The 20,057-nt window shown below is 35.8% G+C and overlaps 3 protein-coding genes across 4 annotated transcripts in view; 2 read left to right on the top strand and 1 right to left on the bottom strand.

The window, feature by feature from the left end:
• LOC129743711 (DNA mismatch repair protein spellchecker 1) overlaps positions 1-9,941 on the bottom strand; it is a 28,672-nt gene extending 18,731 nt beyond the window's left edge. The window contains exons 1-2 of the mRNA XM_055735823.1: positions 9,802-9,941; positions 9,694-9,743 (exon numbers count right to left, since the gene is read on the bottom strand). Coding sequence (XP_055591798.1) covers positions 9,694-9,743; positions 9,802-9,838 — 87 coding nt within the window. The 5' untranslated portion in view covers positions 9,839-9,941. The remainder of the gene's footprint in view (positions 1-9,693; positions 9,744-9,801) is intronic.
• On the top strand, positions 5,077-8,706 carry LOC129743715 (uncharacterized). Of its 2 annotated transcripts, XM_055735836.1 has the most exons (4): positions 5,079-5,229; positions 5,628-5,687; positions 8,252-8,481; positions 8,553-8,706. In XM_055735836.1, exons 1-4 carry the CDS (start codon positions 5,139-5,141, stop codon positions 8,595-8,597), a joined length of 426 nt encoding a protein of 141 aa, XP_055591811.1. In that variant the 5' UTR covers positions 5,079-5,138; the 3' UTR covers positions 8,598-8,706. The 2 variants fall into 2 exon arrangements, with proteins under 2 accessions (XP_055591812.1, XP_055591811.1); XM_055735837.1 differs by lacking the exon at positions 5,628-5,687 and having other exon boundaries at positions 5,077-5,229.
• A 1,609-nt stretch (positions 9,942-11,550) lies between the features above and the next one.
• LOC129743713 (uncharacterized) lies at positions 11,551-20,057 on the top strand. Its single transcript, XM_055735826.1, has 7 exons — positions 11,551-11,745; positions 11,800-11,868; positions 11,948-12,378; positions 12,443-12,549; positions 12,619-12,730; positions 12,817-12,947; positions 19,821-20,057. The coding sequence occupies exons 1-7, from the start codon at positions 11,590-11,592 to the stop codon at positions 20,006-20,008; spliced, it is 1,194 nt and encodes a 397-aa protein (XP_055591801.1). The 5' UTR covers positions 11,551-11,589; the 3' UTR covers positions 20,009-20,057.

Below are 20,057 nucleotides of genomic sequence, written 5' to 3'. Positions count from 1 at the left end.
AGCAGCAGTACATCCATCAACTTTCACAGCTGCAAGTGTGCAGCAGATGAATCGCCCAACATCCTGGTGACTGACAACGTTGAAACAGCGATATCTGAGCCGCAATTGGAAGAGGATGTTCAAGCTCTGGCCATTATGGAGCAAACCACGGAGCGTGTTGGCGATCGCTTCAGGACAGGTCCACTGAGGGTACACGACGACGTTGTCCTCCCTGTTAGTGACGGAATGGCCAAGCGGCGCTTAGAATGCCCCGAAAGAAGAATGTCCTGTGAAAAAAAGCTTAATGAAAATCCGAAACTGAAACCGGCGATGAAGGCCATCAATGAGCACCTTCAGCTGGAAGTCTACCCGGGGGAGAACGCTGCTTTTCAAGAAGGTGTTAACGTTACAGAAAGAAGATCGCTCACTCAACGTGTATCATTTCTCGACGGGAAAGTAATGCTCCGGAACAATTGCCGAATTGTTTCAGGCCTCCATATCATGACTCAACGTATTGGTCGAAGCTGTATAGCCGTGCGAGCCGTGCATTTTGAGGCGGTGTCCTCACACTTCACAACTTTCTATGTTCTTGCAGTCGGACGGTTTGTGAGACACCGCGGTGCACCGGCAACATTCTTTAGCAGCAACGGGACGAACTACGTTGGGGCGTCAAGATTACTTCAGCAGCAGATCAACCGAGGGCTCTTTAACACTCTCACGAATATCGAATGGAAGTTTAATCATCTGGGGGCACCACACAAAGGGGGTGTGTGGGAAAGGCTGGTGAGATCTGTCAAGGTGGTAATTGAAAATGGGTACTCTGAGGGTAAACTAGACGACGAGGGGCTTAATACTTTGATAGTGGAGGCTGAAAGCATAATCAATTCAAGGCCTCTGACCTACCTTCCAATTTCAAAACAACGGAACCTTCGGGAAACATGGGGTCTTATTCAACTGGAACCCGGTACCTTCTGGAGACGCTGGACGAAAGAGTATCTTCCTATCTTACGACGGCAGGACAAGTGGTTCCAAAACGCGGAACCGATTGACGTTGGCAGCTTGGTATTGGCCGCGAACCCAAAGACCCGCAATGGTTGGGTACGAGGACGTGTGGTGGAGATATTCGTCGGATCCGATGGCCAGGCCCGTACAGCAGTAGTGGAGACGGCGAATGGAGTATTGAAGCGAGCGGTTCATTACCTGGCCCGACTGGACGTCAGTAGCGGAAAGGATCAGAGCAGTGCAGTCTCAGAGACGGCTGAGATGCACCCGGGGGAGGATGTCGGCGCCACTGATAGCCCATCCCAGATTGTCAATACATAACGCCGTGTATGACTGCCTTTTTCATATAGTGTATAAGCACCTTGTTTTGATTTCCCCCGCATTGTGAGCGTCTGTATTAACAAGTAAGGAGTGATAGTTAGTTGCTGTGAATTTTGAGGAATTTCCGTGATTCTCCAGTAGGAACGGTATCACTAGAGGCCACTTGAGGAAGTTCAACAGTTTTCTATTCATCCAACCGTAAGTTGTCTTTTTATAATGTGTTAGGATGGATTAACAATTCACACTGTTTGTTTATACAGTGATCGCACTATTCCGATACCACTCGATTTGTATAGGCAATTGATGATTTGCCTGATATTTTAATTGAGCTTCGTTAACCGTAAGTGCTAGATGTTTTTACTAAACGAGTCGAACTTGAATAGCTTCATTTCACATTTAGTGATATCATCATCCGGACCGGATAGATTCGGGATCAAAAGACGAGTAGCTTAGCTTAGCGTAGCCAACTTTCTCGCACTAAAATGTAAGTGTGATCGAACTTTAGCTTGTGCTTAAACCTAAAACATGTCCCTAAACCTAAAATCGAATATGTATATTTTAGCTTTGAAGCTGCGTAATAAAAACACTGCTCTCGAAATTTAGTGTCGAGCCCATTTGAAGTAACAGCTTATGTTTATCAAATTTTACTAAACATATTTGAAAAATTGTAAGAATTATCCTTATTTCTATTTATTTTTGGAGCTCCTCTTTACAAAACCAATAAGATATAACTCCAAATAAGTTCATCCCAAGCAACGAAAAGTCTCGTTAAAAAGGTCAAATTAAGCTGTGTGGTGCTGAAGTTCGTTTTATTCAGCCCGAAATTTAAGTTCTCATTGAAACTTTGAAGTTCCATTTCAGATTTGTATGGCCTTCAGTTCGGCTCTCAAGTAATCGTTTAATCAGCAAAAACAAAAAACAATCTCTCCTCTCCTATTTTACTTTGGTCATCACCAGTCCATATGGTGCTACCGGTTTCTCGGCTTTCATCTTTATTCTTCCCATTATCACAATTCATCTGACTTAATTGCTTTTTTTTACTTTGTTCGATACATGCCGGCACGCGCGCCAATTCTGCTACACATTAAAATTAACAAATTTGGTTTTATTTGCTTACTCAACCCATTCGAGACGGCGACTTTTTTCGGACGCGTCCCCCAGGAGCGAAAAATTTTTATTCTTTGAATCGATCAATTTTTATCTGAAAAACATGAATTCAATGAAATTTCCAAAAATTAATCGTAAATTCACAAAAAATGTCCATTGCACACCGTGTGTGCAGTCCGCTCCTCGAAATAAAATGATTTCGATGAGCCGCATTGCACACACGGTGTGCAATGGGTAGAAAAATAAAAATACACCATTTTTAACATGTTCATCATTCGTTTAATTTTTGTTCGGTTATAAAGGAAAGAATATAAAGCAAAAAATATTATGTACTGTGGTTTAAACCAACAATAAGTTTTTTTAAACTTTATCCAAAATGTGTTTACTTTTGTGAATCATGAGCATGATTAAATTTTTGTCGGTTTTAACCCAACTTTTCTTGTGTCTTCCTATTGATTTTTTTGTCTGATAACTCTTTAAGTTGTTCAACTATTTAAGTCCGGCTAACAAACTCTTATAATAATTTAGATCTATATTTCAAAAAAAATATACATTGAAAAATCTTACGATCGTCACATAATCTTGCGTATATTCTACTGAATAGAACCTTGAAAGGAGGGTGATTTGCCAAATATTTCATGAAGGCACATCGAACGGAACGTTAAAATTTCAAAAATTTCAATACAATACAAAACAAGAAGTTACAAGAAAATCATGTTATGATTGTTTGAATACATTCCATGAAAAAAATCCATGATGATGGTATTATTAGCAATTACCATAGAGCTGAAGTTTATTTAATTTGTTTTTTTTTAGATAAATTGTTGAAAAGTCACCAATTGTTTTTTTTTATTCAATCATACGTTTAGTTGAATAGCTACCGTAAATAATGTTTTCAACTATAAGATACAGATTTCACCTGGGTGAAAGTGGAATTTACTAAAATTACTCCGTCAAGAGCTGGAGAACCCAACAGCACGCTCTAAAGCTTGATAATTTAAAAATAAGACTTAACAATACGAAGTTCACACAAAGGCTATACACCAGATCTAGATGCATATACATTTCAGTTATTCTCCCCTCACCATAACCTTAACAATCACCGACGCACACTTCCAGAAAAACAGCACAAATAACCTGCAAATGACCTACTGTCTGTATCGACGAAACGAAACTCTGTCTGCGCTACCTAATTTTATAAGTCATTTTCAACCTCAGATATTTTGAAGACATTTTTATGCACAGTGAAACCAATGCCAAATTACGATTATCTATGCTTTTAACATTCTATTGGATCAAGAACCATGAAAATAGGTCCACGGGTTTATTCAAAATCATGAAAAAGTTAAAACTACTTCCATTGCACACACGGTGTGCAATCGGTCTTATAGCCTCGGAAAGTCATTGCACACACGGTGTGCAATCCGTCTCGAATGGGTCAAGCAGTCAAAAAACCTAATGAAAAAAATTAGTCATGATACCAGATTTGAACCTCGACCCTTTATTCCGTGATAGCTAAACACGCTGTCACGACGCCACGCCTAGATGTTGCCTCATTGGCAAGTTCTAGCTTTTCTAGAATACCTGCAAGGGCAGCCAGCGGCCAACAGCGAAGACGCATGTAATTATTACTCAGAAACATTACGAATCGGCATATAAATTCAACATCCGTTGAATAAATATCGGTTTAAAAAAATTGAATTTCCATGTTTATAACTTTTCATCATAACATTATACGATTTTTTGAGATTATCTAGATTTTTATTCATGAATTGATTCAACTGACTTTCGATGTGTGATAAATTTGTGATAAGTAAGTTGGACGAAATTTTTTAAAGTAAAAAAATTTACTCTTTTCAAAAACAATCTTTTGCGAGTTAGCTTTAAGATGTTCTGAGTTGAAATTTCAATATAAATTTTACAGTTCAACAGTTTTCAAGCTACAAAAAATGATTAATTGATTATATGCCCTTTTGTGATGCTTGTTCACATTTCATATTCATGAAATGGCTAACATGTCTCAAAAAAGGCTATTTGAGGAACTTCTTGGAACTTCAAGTCCATGGAAAACTATTTGAGATCCAATTTGTAACTTTTATACTGATTGGATGCGATTGACATGTCACAAAAAAGGCTATTTGAGCAACTTCTTGGAACTTTAAGTCCATTGAAGGCTATTTGAGGTACTTTTTGTAACTATATCATGCTCGCATTCGAGAAAATTCGGCACAAATTTCCTTTGGAACCTTTGTTCGGCGAAATTCGAACTTTAGAGGCACGAGTTTAAGTAAATATGGGACTTTTTGATGCTTGGGAAGACATCAAAAACTTCATTTTTTGCCAAATTTGATCATATTCGTTTGAAAATCGTTCAAGCTCCGTAACATCTACAATGAATTTATACCACTGCGCCGTGGTGAGATAAAGGTTAAAATTTTGCGTGTTACCTTTCAGAAGACTAGAAACAAATCAAGTCTCCAACGCTTATTTTCTTCATTTTGATGACAATTTTTTTCGCAGTTGAACCCACTGTAGCCAATCTTTTAAAAACAGCCAGCAGTACATAGCATTCGCTCTCGATAGGTCAAACATAAACTTTCAACTCTTGAGCGAAGATAATGTGAATTGTATACGGGAATTCCCATTTGTAAGATTAAAAGAAACGACACGAAAAATCGTCTCTCAGTTTCTTAGATTTCCCTGACGTGATCACTTTGCACTTCTCAAAGATGAGGTTTCAAAAAATTGCATTGAAGTGCTGTGCAATTTTCTGTTTATTTGTTTCTGTTGTTGCAAAACCGCAAGGTTATCCTGAGTACGGTAAAAAAAAAGAATTTATTGCTTGAATTATTAATTGATCTTCAAATTTAAATCTCACTTTGATTTTTTATTCGACTGCAAATGTAGAACTGTGAATGCAAAACTTAGTTTTAAAGAAACTCAATGTGTATTTTAAACACGTTGTACGTGATTTGCTCCCATCAGTTCAGAATATTCTCGGGCGATGACAGTGAACTTTACATCTGAATACAGTTTTGTTTAGCGTTCACTGTTCAATAAGTATAACTGTTCATCGGTGTTTGTTATTTTTCCAGTGTCCAGAGTTCTTTTTTTTATTCCTTTTAAAGTGTCCAGAGTTCAGATTCAGTTTAGGCATTGAAAATGCATGATAAGATGCAGACGTAAATGAGCACTACACGATTACTACTTTGTTTCAGATAATGAAATAAGTCAGGATTTCCAAAACCCCGCTGCACATCACAATAATAAAAACTATGGTGAGTTTTTCAAAGATTGAAAAAAAAATCAATATTTTAAAACGTACTTACAGTGGTGTGCGAAAAAATAGCAACACCACTAAATTCAACGCAAAATGTTTTCTACCCCTGTAAATTTGATTCTTCAAAAAAAAATTATACCGTGAAAGCACCAATGGCCGCGCAGTACCAATGGCCGCGCACTTTCAACTTTAATCTTTATTTTCTCCGAAATTCAACAACGAAAATTTCTATGTTTCGCATTTTCGGATGCCTCCGCTAAGTATCTTTCACTTGCCATACTAGAAATAAATTCATTCTGCTTTTTGAGGTCAGGAAAAAATAAAAACAAACATAGTTTTTGACGGATGCCATTTTTTCTGTTCTCCTTAGCAAGTGAGCTAAACGGGTCGCTTTTTGTAATTCGGTTTTTTGTGTTTAATTCGAGCACCTTGGCAAAAATTTTCGAACGTAAGTTATGTGTGGCTGTATAATGAATCAATTGTGAAGAAAAGTGAACAGTTTGAAGGTTCTGTTGCGGAAAAAGTGACAATTTTGTTGTGCACGGCCATTGGTACACTTGATTTTTGAATGTTTCTATTGCCGCGCACGGGAATTATTCTATTATTTATTAGCAGTTAAACGCAGAGAACTTCTTCGGAATTTCACAAAGGTTACATAAGATTCACAGGCAAGTTTTCCAATCAATGTTTTCCTTCATATAACCGGCTGAAAAACACAATTTTTTGAAACAATATCAGAAGAAACGTTTATCTAATTGAAATTGCTACAAAGTGTTGGAAATTTGAGGTTAGATAGCAATTCGGATCTGTTTAGTTTTAGTTGGTCAGTTTCCTCGTGGATTTTCAGACAGCTTGCCGAATTTGTGATGATTTATCGAAATCGGGACCGAAAACATTGTTCCAAAACATCTTCCGGCAAAATAATGCTTTGTAAAAATGGCGTCTCATACTAATTTTGCACCAGAGTAGTTTCACAAAACAATGGAGACAAATCGGCGTTTGATGTGTGAATCTTGAAAATCCTTACCTGAGAATATTCGCAATGAGCCTGAGAGCCATGTAAACAACATTTTAAACTGTTGGATACCTTATTCACTGTTTAAATCAAATTAAGAAGTGCGCGGCCATTGGTACACTTGTGAGCGGCGATTGGAACAAGCAACATAAGCGTGCGCGGCCATTGGTACACCAACACTTTTTACAAATTCGCATTTTTTGTGACGTTACAATGTAAAATCTCTCGTTTTTAAATTTTTCCCTTAAATAACGTAAGTTTTACTACGTGTCGGTGCTTTTCTTTTTAGAATCGCACAAAAAACGATTTTTGTACGGCACATAGAACATTAATCATTGCTTAAATGCGCGGCCATTGGTGCCTTCACGGTACATAGGTGTGTGTAATAAACAATGATTGATGTTAAGGAATTGGTTTTAGAATAGTTAAACTTTTTTAAACAGTTTTGTGAAAAAAGTTTGGTAAAACTAGTATAAAATTTTCAGCGATAAAAAATATGTTTTTTAAAACTATTAAAAAAAGCACACGCTCCTTTTTTAAACTCAAAATTAAGTAGTTTTGGTTCAAAAAAGCACTTCAGTGGCAGCACTCAACTTTGAGTTCAACTGGGCAATCGCAACATAAAGTTCAGATAGGCATACTCAATACTAAGTTCGGCAGCCGAACTCAAATTGATCCTTTTTACTCGAGGGTTATTTATTTTCAGGGAATTTAAGGATGGTTAAAATTTTTTGTACCCGGATGTTGCTGTTCCGGTACATTACATTGCAATTACAGAGCGGTGGAAAGTTTGACACTCCCGGTCAAAGAAAACTTCCGGATGTTACTTCCCACGGGAAGTAAATAACATCCGGAAGTTTCCGGACATTCCGAGCCGCTCACCATATGATGACAACGACGGACAGAATTTCACGCTGACACGGTGGACATTCTAGTATGATGTTCCTTCAAAGTCTTCTGGTAATTGTTCCGGAACGACAAAATTTACCGTCGTGTTAGTTGGTTGTTGCTCCGATTCGAAGTGAACTCGCTAAGTGTTTTCAGTCCAACAAAGAGAATTCCATTTTTTAGTTCAAAAGGTCGAACTCAGCTTTGCTTCCTCGCCGAAGGAAAAAAGGGACCAATTTTGAGTTCGCAGTTCGAACTCCGTTTTGAACCATCGCAACGAGGAAAAAGGGTACTCAACTTTAAGATCATAGAATCGAACTATTTTTGAACCTCGGCCATACTTAATTTTGAGTAAACATAAAGGAGCGTTCACAACCATTCTGAAAACCAATTCTATAATATTCATATTTTTTATATTGTTCACACTCATATACAATTTTTTGATAATGTTTCGTATTTTTGCTCTTTTTTCACACATCACTATATTCAAAAAGTTTCACAAACGACAGAACAATAACAAAAAAAACGGTGTAATACTAAAATATTTTTTTTTTGTATAAGCCATGTTTCTCAGTTCAATACAATGTTCTGCTAAAAAAAATGTTTCAGAATTCATCGCTATGACAAATTTTATAACGTTTTAAAACGTTTTCTTTCAGACGAGCATTTGGAAATTTCGACACCAATTACGAACTACCAAACAACACCGACATCGGTGCCAGACACCACCACCGAGTACAAACTCCAGGCCGTTGCAAATGCTTACACTTCGAAGATGCCGAGGAGGGGTTCTGTCAGACACGTTGCTGGTACGATTTATTACACAATTCACTCAGGAGAGTCATCTCACGAACAATTGAAAAGGGTTGTCATGGAGAAAATTATAAATGTATGGAAAATACAAAAATATACCTACACTAGGTTGCTTACAGATCATTAACTATATATCTTTTCTTTCAGCCTCAAACAAAACACACCGTTGCCAATCTTGACTATGTAATATAAACACAGAACCACGGTTTATTTTCTATATAATCTGAATCATTGCCAAATTGAAATAATTTTTTTATATAATCTGAATCATTGCAAAATTGAAATAAATTTTTTTGACAAATGTGTGACAATTATTTATTTTTAGCAGTTTCAACAGTTAGTTTTAAAGATCAATAAATTTAAAATGTTTATTCGTTGTTCGATCTAGTTCAAATTTGGCGAATGACCTTCAGGTAAGCCAATGATCAATTTAAGAGCAGAGAACGTAATATTTATTATGTGACTTTCTATCCTGAGAATAAAAACAGAATTGAACACTGTGGTTTTCTATATTTTCTATATTATTTAAAAATGCATACATTACTGTTATTGCAGAGTAAGCATAACCTCTACAATTTTTAACGTGTTCTGATGAATAACCTCTTCAGTTCTTTGTTTTAAAATCGTGATGAAAATCCATAGAAAATGGTTTATTTAAAGCGAAGATGGGTTATTTAATCAATTTCTATTTTTTCTAAAAAAATGCGTTCTTATCATTTTTTCAAATAAATAAATTCACAAATATTTACAATACTGTTTCGTATACAAACGTGAAGCTCAGATGATCGATAGCATGTTTCCATATAAGAAACCAGATATTAAATTCTACTTATGGAGCCCAAGATAAATATTTGGGTTTATGTACAAGCACTTTTTTGGCAAAAATCATATTTTAAGCATGGCTCAAAAACTGTTCTACTTATACGACCTACAATCTGTGAAAATCCATCACCACGTTGATAGCTGATACGTCCGCGTTCAGGTCACTACCGGTGCAAAACTGAGCGCATAAATGAACACAAAACAGCTGACTAAACGAAAACGAATACGGCATTAGATTTTTTATCTTTACGCACAATAAAGATTGCTTTTGTTGAAGGTAATCAAAGATCGCTAACTTGAATAGGTTATTCAACAATAAAAACATACATTTTTGAAAGTTCAAGAAATATTCAATAATGATTGGAACATAGGGACAACATATTAAAAAAGTTTAACGATAATATTTAGTTACAGATTTGTTATAAGTTTACAAACAGTTCAAAAATTAATAAAAAATAATACTTACATCTGGGAGCGACTTGAAATATTTGATAAAGTTTTTCTGCTGAGTGGTGTCTGAAAACATAAAACATAATTACAAGAATGATCAGCATAACAATCAAAAGATACTTACCCAAATTCAAACTTTTCAGTGGTTTCAAATTGGCCATGGTTTAAATATTGTTTAAAAAGACTGTTCCACAAATTGTTATCATTTAATATTGCAGCACTTTGCAGCATATGTAAACATGCGCGCCTCCTTCAAAACTGTTTAGAAACGTCAAACGCGTTCGAAATTGCGCCTTCTCTATTCCCTGTCGGAAACAGAGCGAAAACAAAAATGGATAAAAGAGGCTGCGTGCTTTTTTCACCCAGACAGAAAAATTGTTCATCGATCGAATAATGTCACCCGTCGATTTTCATGTATTTATAGCAAGCATCTTCGTAAGTTGTGCGGTACGATGATCTAGGAATAATGTAACTCGAACGGGTTACACTCAAATCAAAAAGAAAAAAAGTGGTTCGGTGATCAAAGCTATTAACTCATCCGCTTCCATCGAAAAACCAATAAAAACTTATTTGTTTACACAGCGCTTTTAGATTTTTTTTTTAACGCTTGGATGATTCGTGTAACAACTATTAAAACAATCAAACATTGTTGCATAACATAGCTGTGTAAGAAAATGAACATGTTTTTCTTCCTCAAGATGTCCCTTCTTCGTCATAAAAACATTTTTAAGGGAAACTTTTATTATTTTATAATCGTTTGGCTGGGGAGAAAACGGCTTTGTATACATTTTCCCGGTGTATATAACAGATTTAACAAAAAAAAACTTATTTTCAATAAGTATCGAATAGTTATGTAAGATATGCAACAAGTTGCTAGTAGGCGAGTTTCCAGAGTCATAAATTTACGAGGCGTGCTGATAAAATCTGCTTTTGCATACACAGTTTTAAAAAATTTCGAAAAATACCCTCGGAAACTAATTTATTACTCTACTACTACTCTTCACAAGAAAAAAATTTTAAAGTCCTATTCTTTGCTCTGTTTTATTTATCGAGAATCGTCTATTTAATAGCATAAAAACATTGCAGTGATACAATACAATTGAACATAGATTTTGTATAAGAAAAATGGCTCGCCTAATACGGAAGCTCGGATAACCGGAGTTTGGATAAGCGGATTCTACTGTAATTGATTATCTAATTTTTCCTCTTTAAAAAAAACAAAATTGTTTGCTTCTCTGTCAGGTATACTTTTAAAGCTATTGATTTCAAATTTATGCAGTCATATTTCAGAAAAAAAAACTGTCTGTCCACAGCTTTGAAAAAGTCTAAAGATTTACTATAAAAGTTTAATAACACTAACCTTTTTCAATATGGAGGGCCTCTATAATACTCTTTAAACATAATCAAGCAATATAATATAAAAAAGAGCTTATTGGTCTTATTTATTTATTTATTTATTTATTTATTTTCTTCATTATTTAATCATGTAACGTAAGATACAAGCGTATAATTTTGTTACAATGTAAATTATAACGTGTTTTCGTAACCTAATTTTGATTCCAAAACATTAACTTTACTCATGATTAAAATGTCTTACAAGAAACATACTATTTGTAGATCGCTTGATACAATCTTCAACAATTGATACTACCACAAAAGTTTTCCCACTTTTGTTTCGATTCACAAGATTCTACGGTATAGAAAATTATATCGCGATTATTTCAAATTTCTAGATTTGCCCATATCGATTGAGATAACTACTATTAACGATTGAATTGCTTATCACATTTGAAGGCCTAACACCTGTGCATCGAGCTTTATCTTATACATTAGATTCAATTTTGCCAAATGCATTTAATCACCAATAGCACATTGGTTGAGCCAGTTTGCAAGTTTATCTCATTTGAACAATATGCTGAACGCTTTGTGTCTGGTTCTCTGTTTTATAATAGTTTATTATTTCTTTTACAAATCTTTTGAACAACCTGTTCTTGGTATCTATAAGCAATGTAGTAAATATAGTTGGATCAAATTTGTGATCGCCAAAGTATTTTTGTATCTTAGAAAGGTATGAAAAATCTAAATTTTGCTAGAATTCAGTAATTCTAAAAGTTTTTTACAGCAAAAACCTATCCAGTCTACCAACATTGCTCGATTAGAACAACCCCAGGTATTATCAGAAAACATCCATGTGAGTATTCAAATTAATATCAGCTATTTCCAATCATAATAGATGTTACTTAAATAATTAAATACAAACAATACTTCAGGCAGTTGATGCAGTTTATTTCAATGGGTGCGATTCTCAGCTCTCATGGTTGGTGTGCGGCACTGCCAGAAGGAGAAATAGACTCGTAAATGGCTTCTTCTATCTGAAAATTCGGGAATTTAGTGATCAGCTGTTGATATCTCCAAAGCTTCCGGACACGTGTTTAAGACAGTCTCCTAGCGAAGAGGGATTCTTTCAAGCAGAAGGTATCAAATTGACACCTGTGGAGCCCATGAAATCTTGGAAGATCGAGTATAATGGACTGATGCGCTTCGAACAAGCCAACTCGCAACATTTTAATGTGAAACTCAATGCACTTTGGACAACGGATTTACCCTTCTTCAATTTTGCTACAGATATGAGTCCCGGCCCGGTAGCAAGAGCTATGTCAAAGGAGTTGTGGTCGAAGGAATATTTCAACAATCTTAAACAGTATGAACGAAATTTCGTTAATGTTTGTTTTATTTGTACATACATGATCAGATTTATGTTTCAGATATCATCAGACGCACTACGAACATTTTGGAAAGCTGAAGGGTGGTGTAGAAATTGATGGTATTGAATATCCTTTGAATTTGGATTGCATGAGGGATCATAGTTTCGGTACACGGAAAAATTGCTACCACATCATAAACCTTTTTGAATAAAATGTTGGATTAATTTTGTTTAAAGGAAAACAGCGCAACTGGAAGAACTTTCATCGTTATGTTATGCATTTCATACACCTGGAAAATGGCGATCGCATTACTGTTGGTAGAATTTGTATGCCAGTAACTTTTTCAAGGTAACGTGAAAATGGAAATAATAAAAAGCATTCTTACTCATTAGGTGATTTTTTTCATGATAATAATTTCCATATTTTTGTTGCAGTCTGGAAGTTGGATTCGTTTCATTGGCTTCGGAACGACGTAACCATCCTATCACAGAGGTACAACTTGAGCTGTTCCAACATGGCGAGCATGATCAACCACCCACAGACTACGCTTTCCGTTTTTCGGCTGGTAAGTTAAGTTTAAGTAAAAGAATCGAATGTTATTCAACCCAAAACAGTAAAGTACTTTGCACTTTGTATTTTGAAATTTCATACGAATTTGACTGGTTGAAGATTTTAAGAAATTTTCTTTTACTTATCGCCTCTCAATATTTAGCTATATTGTAATGAAATTATGATAAAGTCTAGAACCCAAATAATTTTTTCTCTGAAAAATTCACAGATGCTTAGTTCTATGATTACAAACAACTTGTATGGATGAGGAAAAAATGTTGACATTTTTTTCAAAAATTGCATAAGCATAGGGAAAAGGAAGTTGACTTCCAGTATCTACCATTTTGGTTGTAGTTTTCACACACTTCAACCTTTTTTCCTTAATTTTGAAACATATACTGACTTATTGCTATATTTTCATACATTTTTTTTTTGTTAAAATTGTTCCACAATAATTGAGATATTTCTACTTGTACTAAAAATGAATATTTATTACGAATATTTAATAATGTCGTTTTTTTCCCAACCCCGCCTTTATACAGGGTTTATGTTTCATCTCTCCTACCCGACTTAGTATTTTTTTCAAAAAAAAAAATCATTCTTAAAAAGTGGCAACTCTCTGACCTAACTGCCAAACATTTTTAAGGTCGAAAAACACATGGATCAAGGATTTATAAGATTACTAAATTGGTCATCAAGAGATCATCAAGATTTTTTTGTAATACTAGGTCTTAATCACTAATACAATGATAATTTAATGAATGTCAACTGTTAAGACATTTTGAACTCTTTCCTTCAACTCGTTAATTTTTATTCACTCCAGTTGGATGAATAGGGACAGTTGCTTATTTATTGATGAACTCGTGTTGAAACTGTTCAACAATAATATTGCATTAATTTTAGATTCCATCATTTGAAACGCATACCAGTGCGTTTGTAGTTATTTTTTTAATTTTTCCAATCCCCATTAATAACCTTTTTCACCACCCACAATTTCATTCGAAGAAATGTTGAAAATTCTGCCTAACTCATAAATTTTTGATTTTTACTTCTAGCCTTCCTGCAAAAACTGAATGCCCCATTCTCCTAGCATTATCTTGAAAGTTAATTTTCTTCAGTTCCACATTAATTTCCACAATCTTGGAGGATTTAAAGGAGGAAAGTTCATATAACGCCCCATGTTTTCTCGTGTTTTCAAGAAACTGCAACATTTCAAGGTTGTAAAATATTACCAATTTGTTTTTGAAACTGTGTTTTGCCATATCAAGTTTGGTTTTTTTTTCCTAAAAATGCCCCTGATTTGTGAAAATTTTAAATTTAAGTTTTTCTTCTTCTTTATTTTGATGTATCAGTTCTTGTTTTTTATGATTCAAGAGTCAACTTAAAAAAAAAAACAATAAAAAAAAGTTTTTTACACTCTTTGTTTATATTCTTTATTTGAAACGGCTCATACCTTCAAGTTTTAAGAAGCCAAACCTAAAAATACGCATGTTTCTTTCTTTGAAGAGATCTAAATTCTATAGAATTCAACATCAATTTGAAAAATAAACATGCACAAAATTCACTCTTCATATTGTTAAGGTGTACAGGTTATTATAACCCAGTTACCCACTCGGCCCATAACCTGTTAAGATGGATAGGTTATGACATCCCAATTACCCACTGGGCCCATAACCTGTTAAGATTGATAGAGTAATCGATTAAAAACGCGATTTGAAACTCTTGTTTAAGGTTTAAGGTAACTTTATTTGAGACGAACACAAGGTATAGCTTATAACTAGATCGGTTACATTAGTGATGTTTATATTTATTTCATGCACTTTCTTCCACGTGCTTATTTCCTATTTGTAGAACCATGAACATTTAATCCAGTTGTCCACTAGATTCCGTTCAATATTGTATCAAACATTGTATCCAATCTCGTGCAATGTTCCGTGCAAGTTGTCCGTTTGACAGATGACAGCTGACAGATGAAGTCTCCACATGTGGCTGTGTTATTGTTTGTAGAATGTCAAATTGATATTGTGTTCAATTCACTCGACTTGCATCTAACCGATAGTTCCCGAGTGAAATGATTTCTCAACACTTCCCCTCAATTTGAACATTCAACACGATGAACAATTCCCGATGTATTAATTTAGGTAACCCCTTTGTAAATGCATCTGCCGGTTGATCTACGCTTGGGATGAACTGCAACTTCAATCGGCCTTGTCTGATGAGATCTCGTACAAACATATATTTGATATCCAAATGTTTCATACGCTGATGCGCCCTCGGTTCCTCTGCTATGCTGATGCACGGAATGCTATCTTCCATTATGATGAAAGGTGTTAAGTTGATTTCCAATTCGTTGAGAAGGTTTGTTATCCACATTCCTTCTTTTGTTGCTGCACAAAGCGCAATAAGTTCTGCTTCGCTCGTTGATAAACTGATTGTTGGCTGACGTTTCGTTGACCACGAAACTAAGTTGCCATACAGTAAAAATGCATATCCTGATACCGATTTTCGATCGTCAGGATCATTTGCAAAATCTGCATCTCCAAATCCTACTAAACCTGGGTATTCGCTTTTCTGGCTGTAGATTATTTTTGTATTTCTGGTGCCGCTTAAGTATCTTAAGATACGTTTCAATCCAGACCAATGCCAATCCGTTGCACAGTTGGCATATTTGCTCAAAATGCTAACCGCTGCGCAAATATCTGGTCTAGAAATTAATGAGAGATATTGCAAGCATCCCAATAGCTCTCTGTACGGTTCTTCAGTATGTTTATCTTCAGTTTTGGCCCATTTAGTGTTGGTTTCTAGTGGTGTCCCCACTGGTTTACTTTTATTCATTCCAAATCTAAGAAGGAGTTTCGGTATATTGTACTTGAGAAATTTCTAACGTTTGATTCTCAAAGTCACGTGTTATTTCCATTCCCAGGAAATGCTTTACTTCGTTCAAGTCCTTCATTTGGAATAACCTTCCAAGTTCCTTTTTGATCCATTTAATGGAATCAATATTTTCGGCTATCAATAGGATGTCGTCTACGTAGAGTATGAGAAATATTCCTTTGGATTTTGATTTATAGATACAACAGTCAGTTTTGAGAGGAGTAAAATCAAGAGCTCTCATAGCATCATCAAATCGTTTATTCCATGATCTGCTAGCTTGTTTCAAACCATACAAACTTTTATTCAGGCGTACAGTTTGACTTAACCCATCCTCATTTCGTGGTAATTTCATAAATATTTCTTCATCCAATTCTCCATTTAAAAATGCCGTCTTGACATCCATTTGATGGACTAATAATTTGTGCTCGTTTGCAAGTGCAAGAATAAGTCGAACACTTTCCAATTTTGCAACAGGTGCATATGTTTCACAGTAATCAAATCCAGGTCGCTGTGAACATCCCTTTGCTACCAATCTTGCTTTATATCGCCCATCTTCCTTCATTGTGAAAACCCATCACGAGTGAATTGGTTTCACTCCTTTTGGAATACAGTTTACCACTGTCCAAGTTTCGTTTTGATGTAATGCATCAAGTTCTTCTTGAATTGCAACTTTCCATTCCGTCCAGTCGTCTGTTTTCTTCAACTCGTCGATTTGTTGTGGAATATCATTAATGACCGTTGCTAATTTTGCTGAATAATCCGTGAACCAAGCTAAGGGTTTTTTTTTTTTTGGTTCTATTGCTTCGCCGCAATGTTTGGTTCAAGACGTTGTCACTTATGTCGTCTTCTTGAGTTTCATTCGTACTCTCATAATCACTTATTCCAAATGATTCTTCAGTTTGACCATTATCGATTGAAGTATCTTCTCCAGATACTGATTCTCGGTCCTCAATTTCGTTTCGCTCACTTTCGAATTTATCAATTTTCTCGTGCAAGATAACCTCCTGCTTTTCATCAATTAAAATTGATTTATCTTCATTATTTACAATACTGGTTTCATCAAATATAACATTTCTTCCGATTTCAATAGATCGTGTTTCTTCGTTCCAGAGTCGAAAACCATTATTTGCGTAACCCACAGAAATTAATGTCTTGGTTTTCAAATCTAGTTTTTGACGTCTTTCATTCGGAATTTGTTTGAATGCTTTGCATCCAAAGATCTTTAAATGTTTTACGTTTGGTATTTTCCCATACCACATTTCGTAAGGTGTTTTGTCTTCATTTATCCCGTTTGTAGGCGATCTATTTAATAGATATGTTGATGCATATAATGCTTCACCCCACATATCTTTTGAAAGTTTACTTTCATAGAGCATTGATCTTACCTTTTCCATCAATGTTCTATTCATCCGTACACTCACTCCGTTTTGTTGTGGAGTGTATGGAACTGTGAACATCATCTGTATGCCTTGTTTCTTGCAATGAGATTGAAATTTTGTATTGGTGTATTCCCCACCATTATCATACCTAAACTTGGAAATTTTAGTTCCAAAGTGTGAACATACCAATGCTTCATATTCTTTGAATTTCTCGAAGACTTCCGATTTATGCTCCATCAAATATACCACCACAAAGTGCGTGTAATCATCTATGAAGGTGACGAAGTAACGATACCCATCGTACGTTTGCTCCTCCATGCTACCACAAACATCTGAATGCACCAATTCTAACGGTCTTTTTGATCTTGGAAGTTCCATCTGTTGATACTTATTGGCTGCTTGCTTTCCTGCCAAACAAGCATCACATACTTTCGCTTTGCTGATCTCATCAGAAGTAAGATTGATACCTCTCAACCATGCCCTTCTGTACGAGTTTTTCCAAACCTGTGTTGTTCTGATGTCCTAGTCGTTTAAGCCATGTCTCTAGACTTATTTGCTCTCCAACATAAACTCTAGGTTCCGCCGACTTAACTTCCCTAATGGTGAACGATAACCTCTTCCTAATATTTTCATTCGTAAAAGTAACCCTTTTTCCTTGTTTGCTGGACTTTCTTACTGAAAGTAGACCCTCCCATGTCGAAGAATAAATAAAACTTTTTATTATTCCAGAGTGAGTTCTTTCTAACTGCACTCATTAGCCTTTTCTTCCCCATCTTCGTAGCCCAAAGATTCTTTATATGCTTGGCTATTCAAATTATCGCCGGATTCTTCAGCTCTTGGATTTCTTCTATGTCCACTAATACCGCTATTCCTGCTTCCTAGTAGATTCCATCCGGGAAATATAAATGCATCCTCAACGCCGATGATTTTGTTGAGCACTCCGTTGTTGACCACAATGTTGATTCCGTCGAGCCCGCTGATGTACGCTTCCTAAGAGTGACCTTAAGCTCTTACTCCTGCGCTTCGGTAGCCCCTGCTACCTGGTTGACGATTTCTTGGTTGACTGGCGTCCGCAGCAATATGTGTGTGTGCTCCGGCTTAGCCAGCCGATTATCTGCTCGCCACTTACGAGCTGCCAAAGTAGCCTTGCTGCCGTCGAAGATCAGTGATTTATCAATGTGAAGAGTTTTCGTGTACGACACTGTACGCTCGAGAGTTCCCCTCTCGTAGCGACTTTCTCTCCTTTCTGCATAACTCATGCTCCAACCAGATCCTTCGCCGCCGTCGGTTGACATCCTGCATCCGCTTTTGTCCGTCAGTCCAAGTTCATCAGCTTCATCCTCGATGATCGGTTCAAGTCCAACCGATTCCTCCAATTTACCAATTGGAATGATTTTACTAGTAATCCACTAGTCTTATTATTACCAGTTAAACCACTGGTTCAAATTTGCCGCGTCTGGCAAATTTGTTATGACCAGAATACTTCTGGGCCCAAAACCTGTTAAGGTGTACAGGTTATTATATCCCAGTTACCCACTGGGCCCATAACCTGTTAAGATGGATAGGTTATGACATCCCAATTAACCACTGGGCCCATAACCTGTTAAGGTGTACAGGTTATTATAACCCAGTTACCCACTCGGCCCATAACCTGTTAAGATGGATAGGTTATGACATCCCAATTACCCACTGGGCCCATAACCTGTTAAGATTGATAGAGTAATCGATTAAAAACGCGATTTGAAACTCTTGTTTAAGGTTTAAGGTAACTTTATTTGAGACGAACACAAGGTATAGCTTATAACTAGATCGGTTACATTAGTGATGTTTATATTTATTTCATGCACTTTCTTCCACGTGCTTATTTCCTATTTGTAGAACCATGAACATTTAATCCAGTTGTCCACTAGATTCCGTTCAATATTGTATCAAACATTGTATCCAATCTCGTGCAATGTTCCGTGCAAGTTGTCCGTTTGACAGATGACAGCTGACAGATGAAGTCTCCACATGTGGCTGTGTTATTGTTTGTAGAATGTCAAATTGATATTGTGTTCAATTCACTCGACTTGCATCTAACCGATAGTTCCCGAGTGAAATGATTTCTCAACACATATAAGATGAAATATCTCAGTTAGTTGTGGAAAAATATTAACAAAAATTATACAAAAATATATGTAGCTATGAGTCAGTGTTAATATGTTTCGAAATTTAGGAAAAATGGTTGAAGTGTGTGAAAACTATAACCAAAAAAAGTACTGAAAGTCAATCTTTTGATAAATTTGCCAAAAATGTTTCCTCCTTTATAAAGTTTTTCGTAGAACAAAAGTTGTTTGTAATCATAAAACTAAGCATCTGTGAGTTTGGGCTCTGGAGGGTTAATTTGATATGTTCTCACAAGTCTATGGTGGTTTGAAATTTTGCCAATTCGATATGTGCAGTATGTGAACCAACATATTAATATGGAATACATATTTTCGAAGAGTATCAAGAAACCTTTAGATGAGAAATACCTGGCAGCTATTTTTTTCTAAGTTCTTTGATTACATTTTAATGGTAATTTAAGCGATTTGTTAAAATTGAAAACTCCACAATTTTATAAAAAGAATTCTTTTTCTCTTTATTTCTATTTCTAGGTGGTGTTCAATACACAGTGCAAGTATTGGCTCGATTGGCCCCACATTTTTTTCTAGGAATAGAACAGGAATGTCGCATTGTCGAACAGCTATGCGACTTCAAAGTGAACGGTCTTGCAGGATGGGGTGCCGCAGAGTGGCAATACAGGAACTTTGTCGCGCCGGAAAATGTTCGTAAATCCTTTTGATTTTTCATAGCTAAAATTCGGCAGAAAGTAAAAATTAGTTCTAGTTCAA

Source organism: Uranotaenia lowii, chromosome 2 (assembly GCF_029784155.1).
Source record: "Uranotaenia lowii strain MFRU-FL chromosome 2, ASM2978415v1, whole genome shotgun sequence".
NCBI classification, from domain to species: domain Eukaryota; kingdom Metazoa; phylum Arthropoda; class Insecta; order Diptera; family Culicidae; genus Uranotaenia; species Uranotaenia lowii.
This window is presented reverse-complemented; position numbering and strand designations above follow the sequence as displayed.

Excerpts from the sequence above, each read along its gene's own strand:
- LOC129743715 (XM_055735836.1), top strand. The coding sequence starts at position 5,139 with ATGAGGTTTCAAAAAATTGCATTGAAGTGCTGTGCAATTTTCTGTTTA. Across the intron at positions 5,230-5,627 it reads GCAAGGTTATCCTGAGTACG|ATAATGAAATAAGTCAGGAT; the intron begins GTAAAAAAAAAG and ends ACTTTGTTTCAG. Across the intron at positions 8,482-8,552 it reads TCATGGAGAAAATTATAAAT|CCTCAAACAAAACACACCGT; the intron begins GTATGGAAAATA and ends CTTTTCTTTCAG.
- LOC129743713 (XM_055735826.1), top strand. The coding sequence starts at position 11,590 with ATGCTGAACGCTTTGTGTCTGGTTCTCTGTTTTATAATAGTTTATTAT. Across the intron at positions 12,379-12,442 it reads TATTTCAACAATCTTAAACA|ATATCATCAGACGCACTACG; the intron begins GTATGAACGAAA and ends TTTATGTTTCAG. Across the intron at positions 12,731-12,816 it reads ATGCCAGTAACTTTTTCAAG|TCTGGAAGTTGGATTCGTTT; the intron begins GTAACGTGAAAA and ends TTTTTGTTGCAG.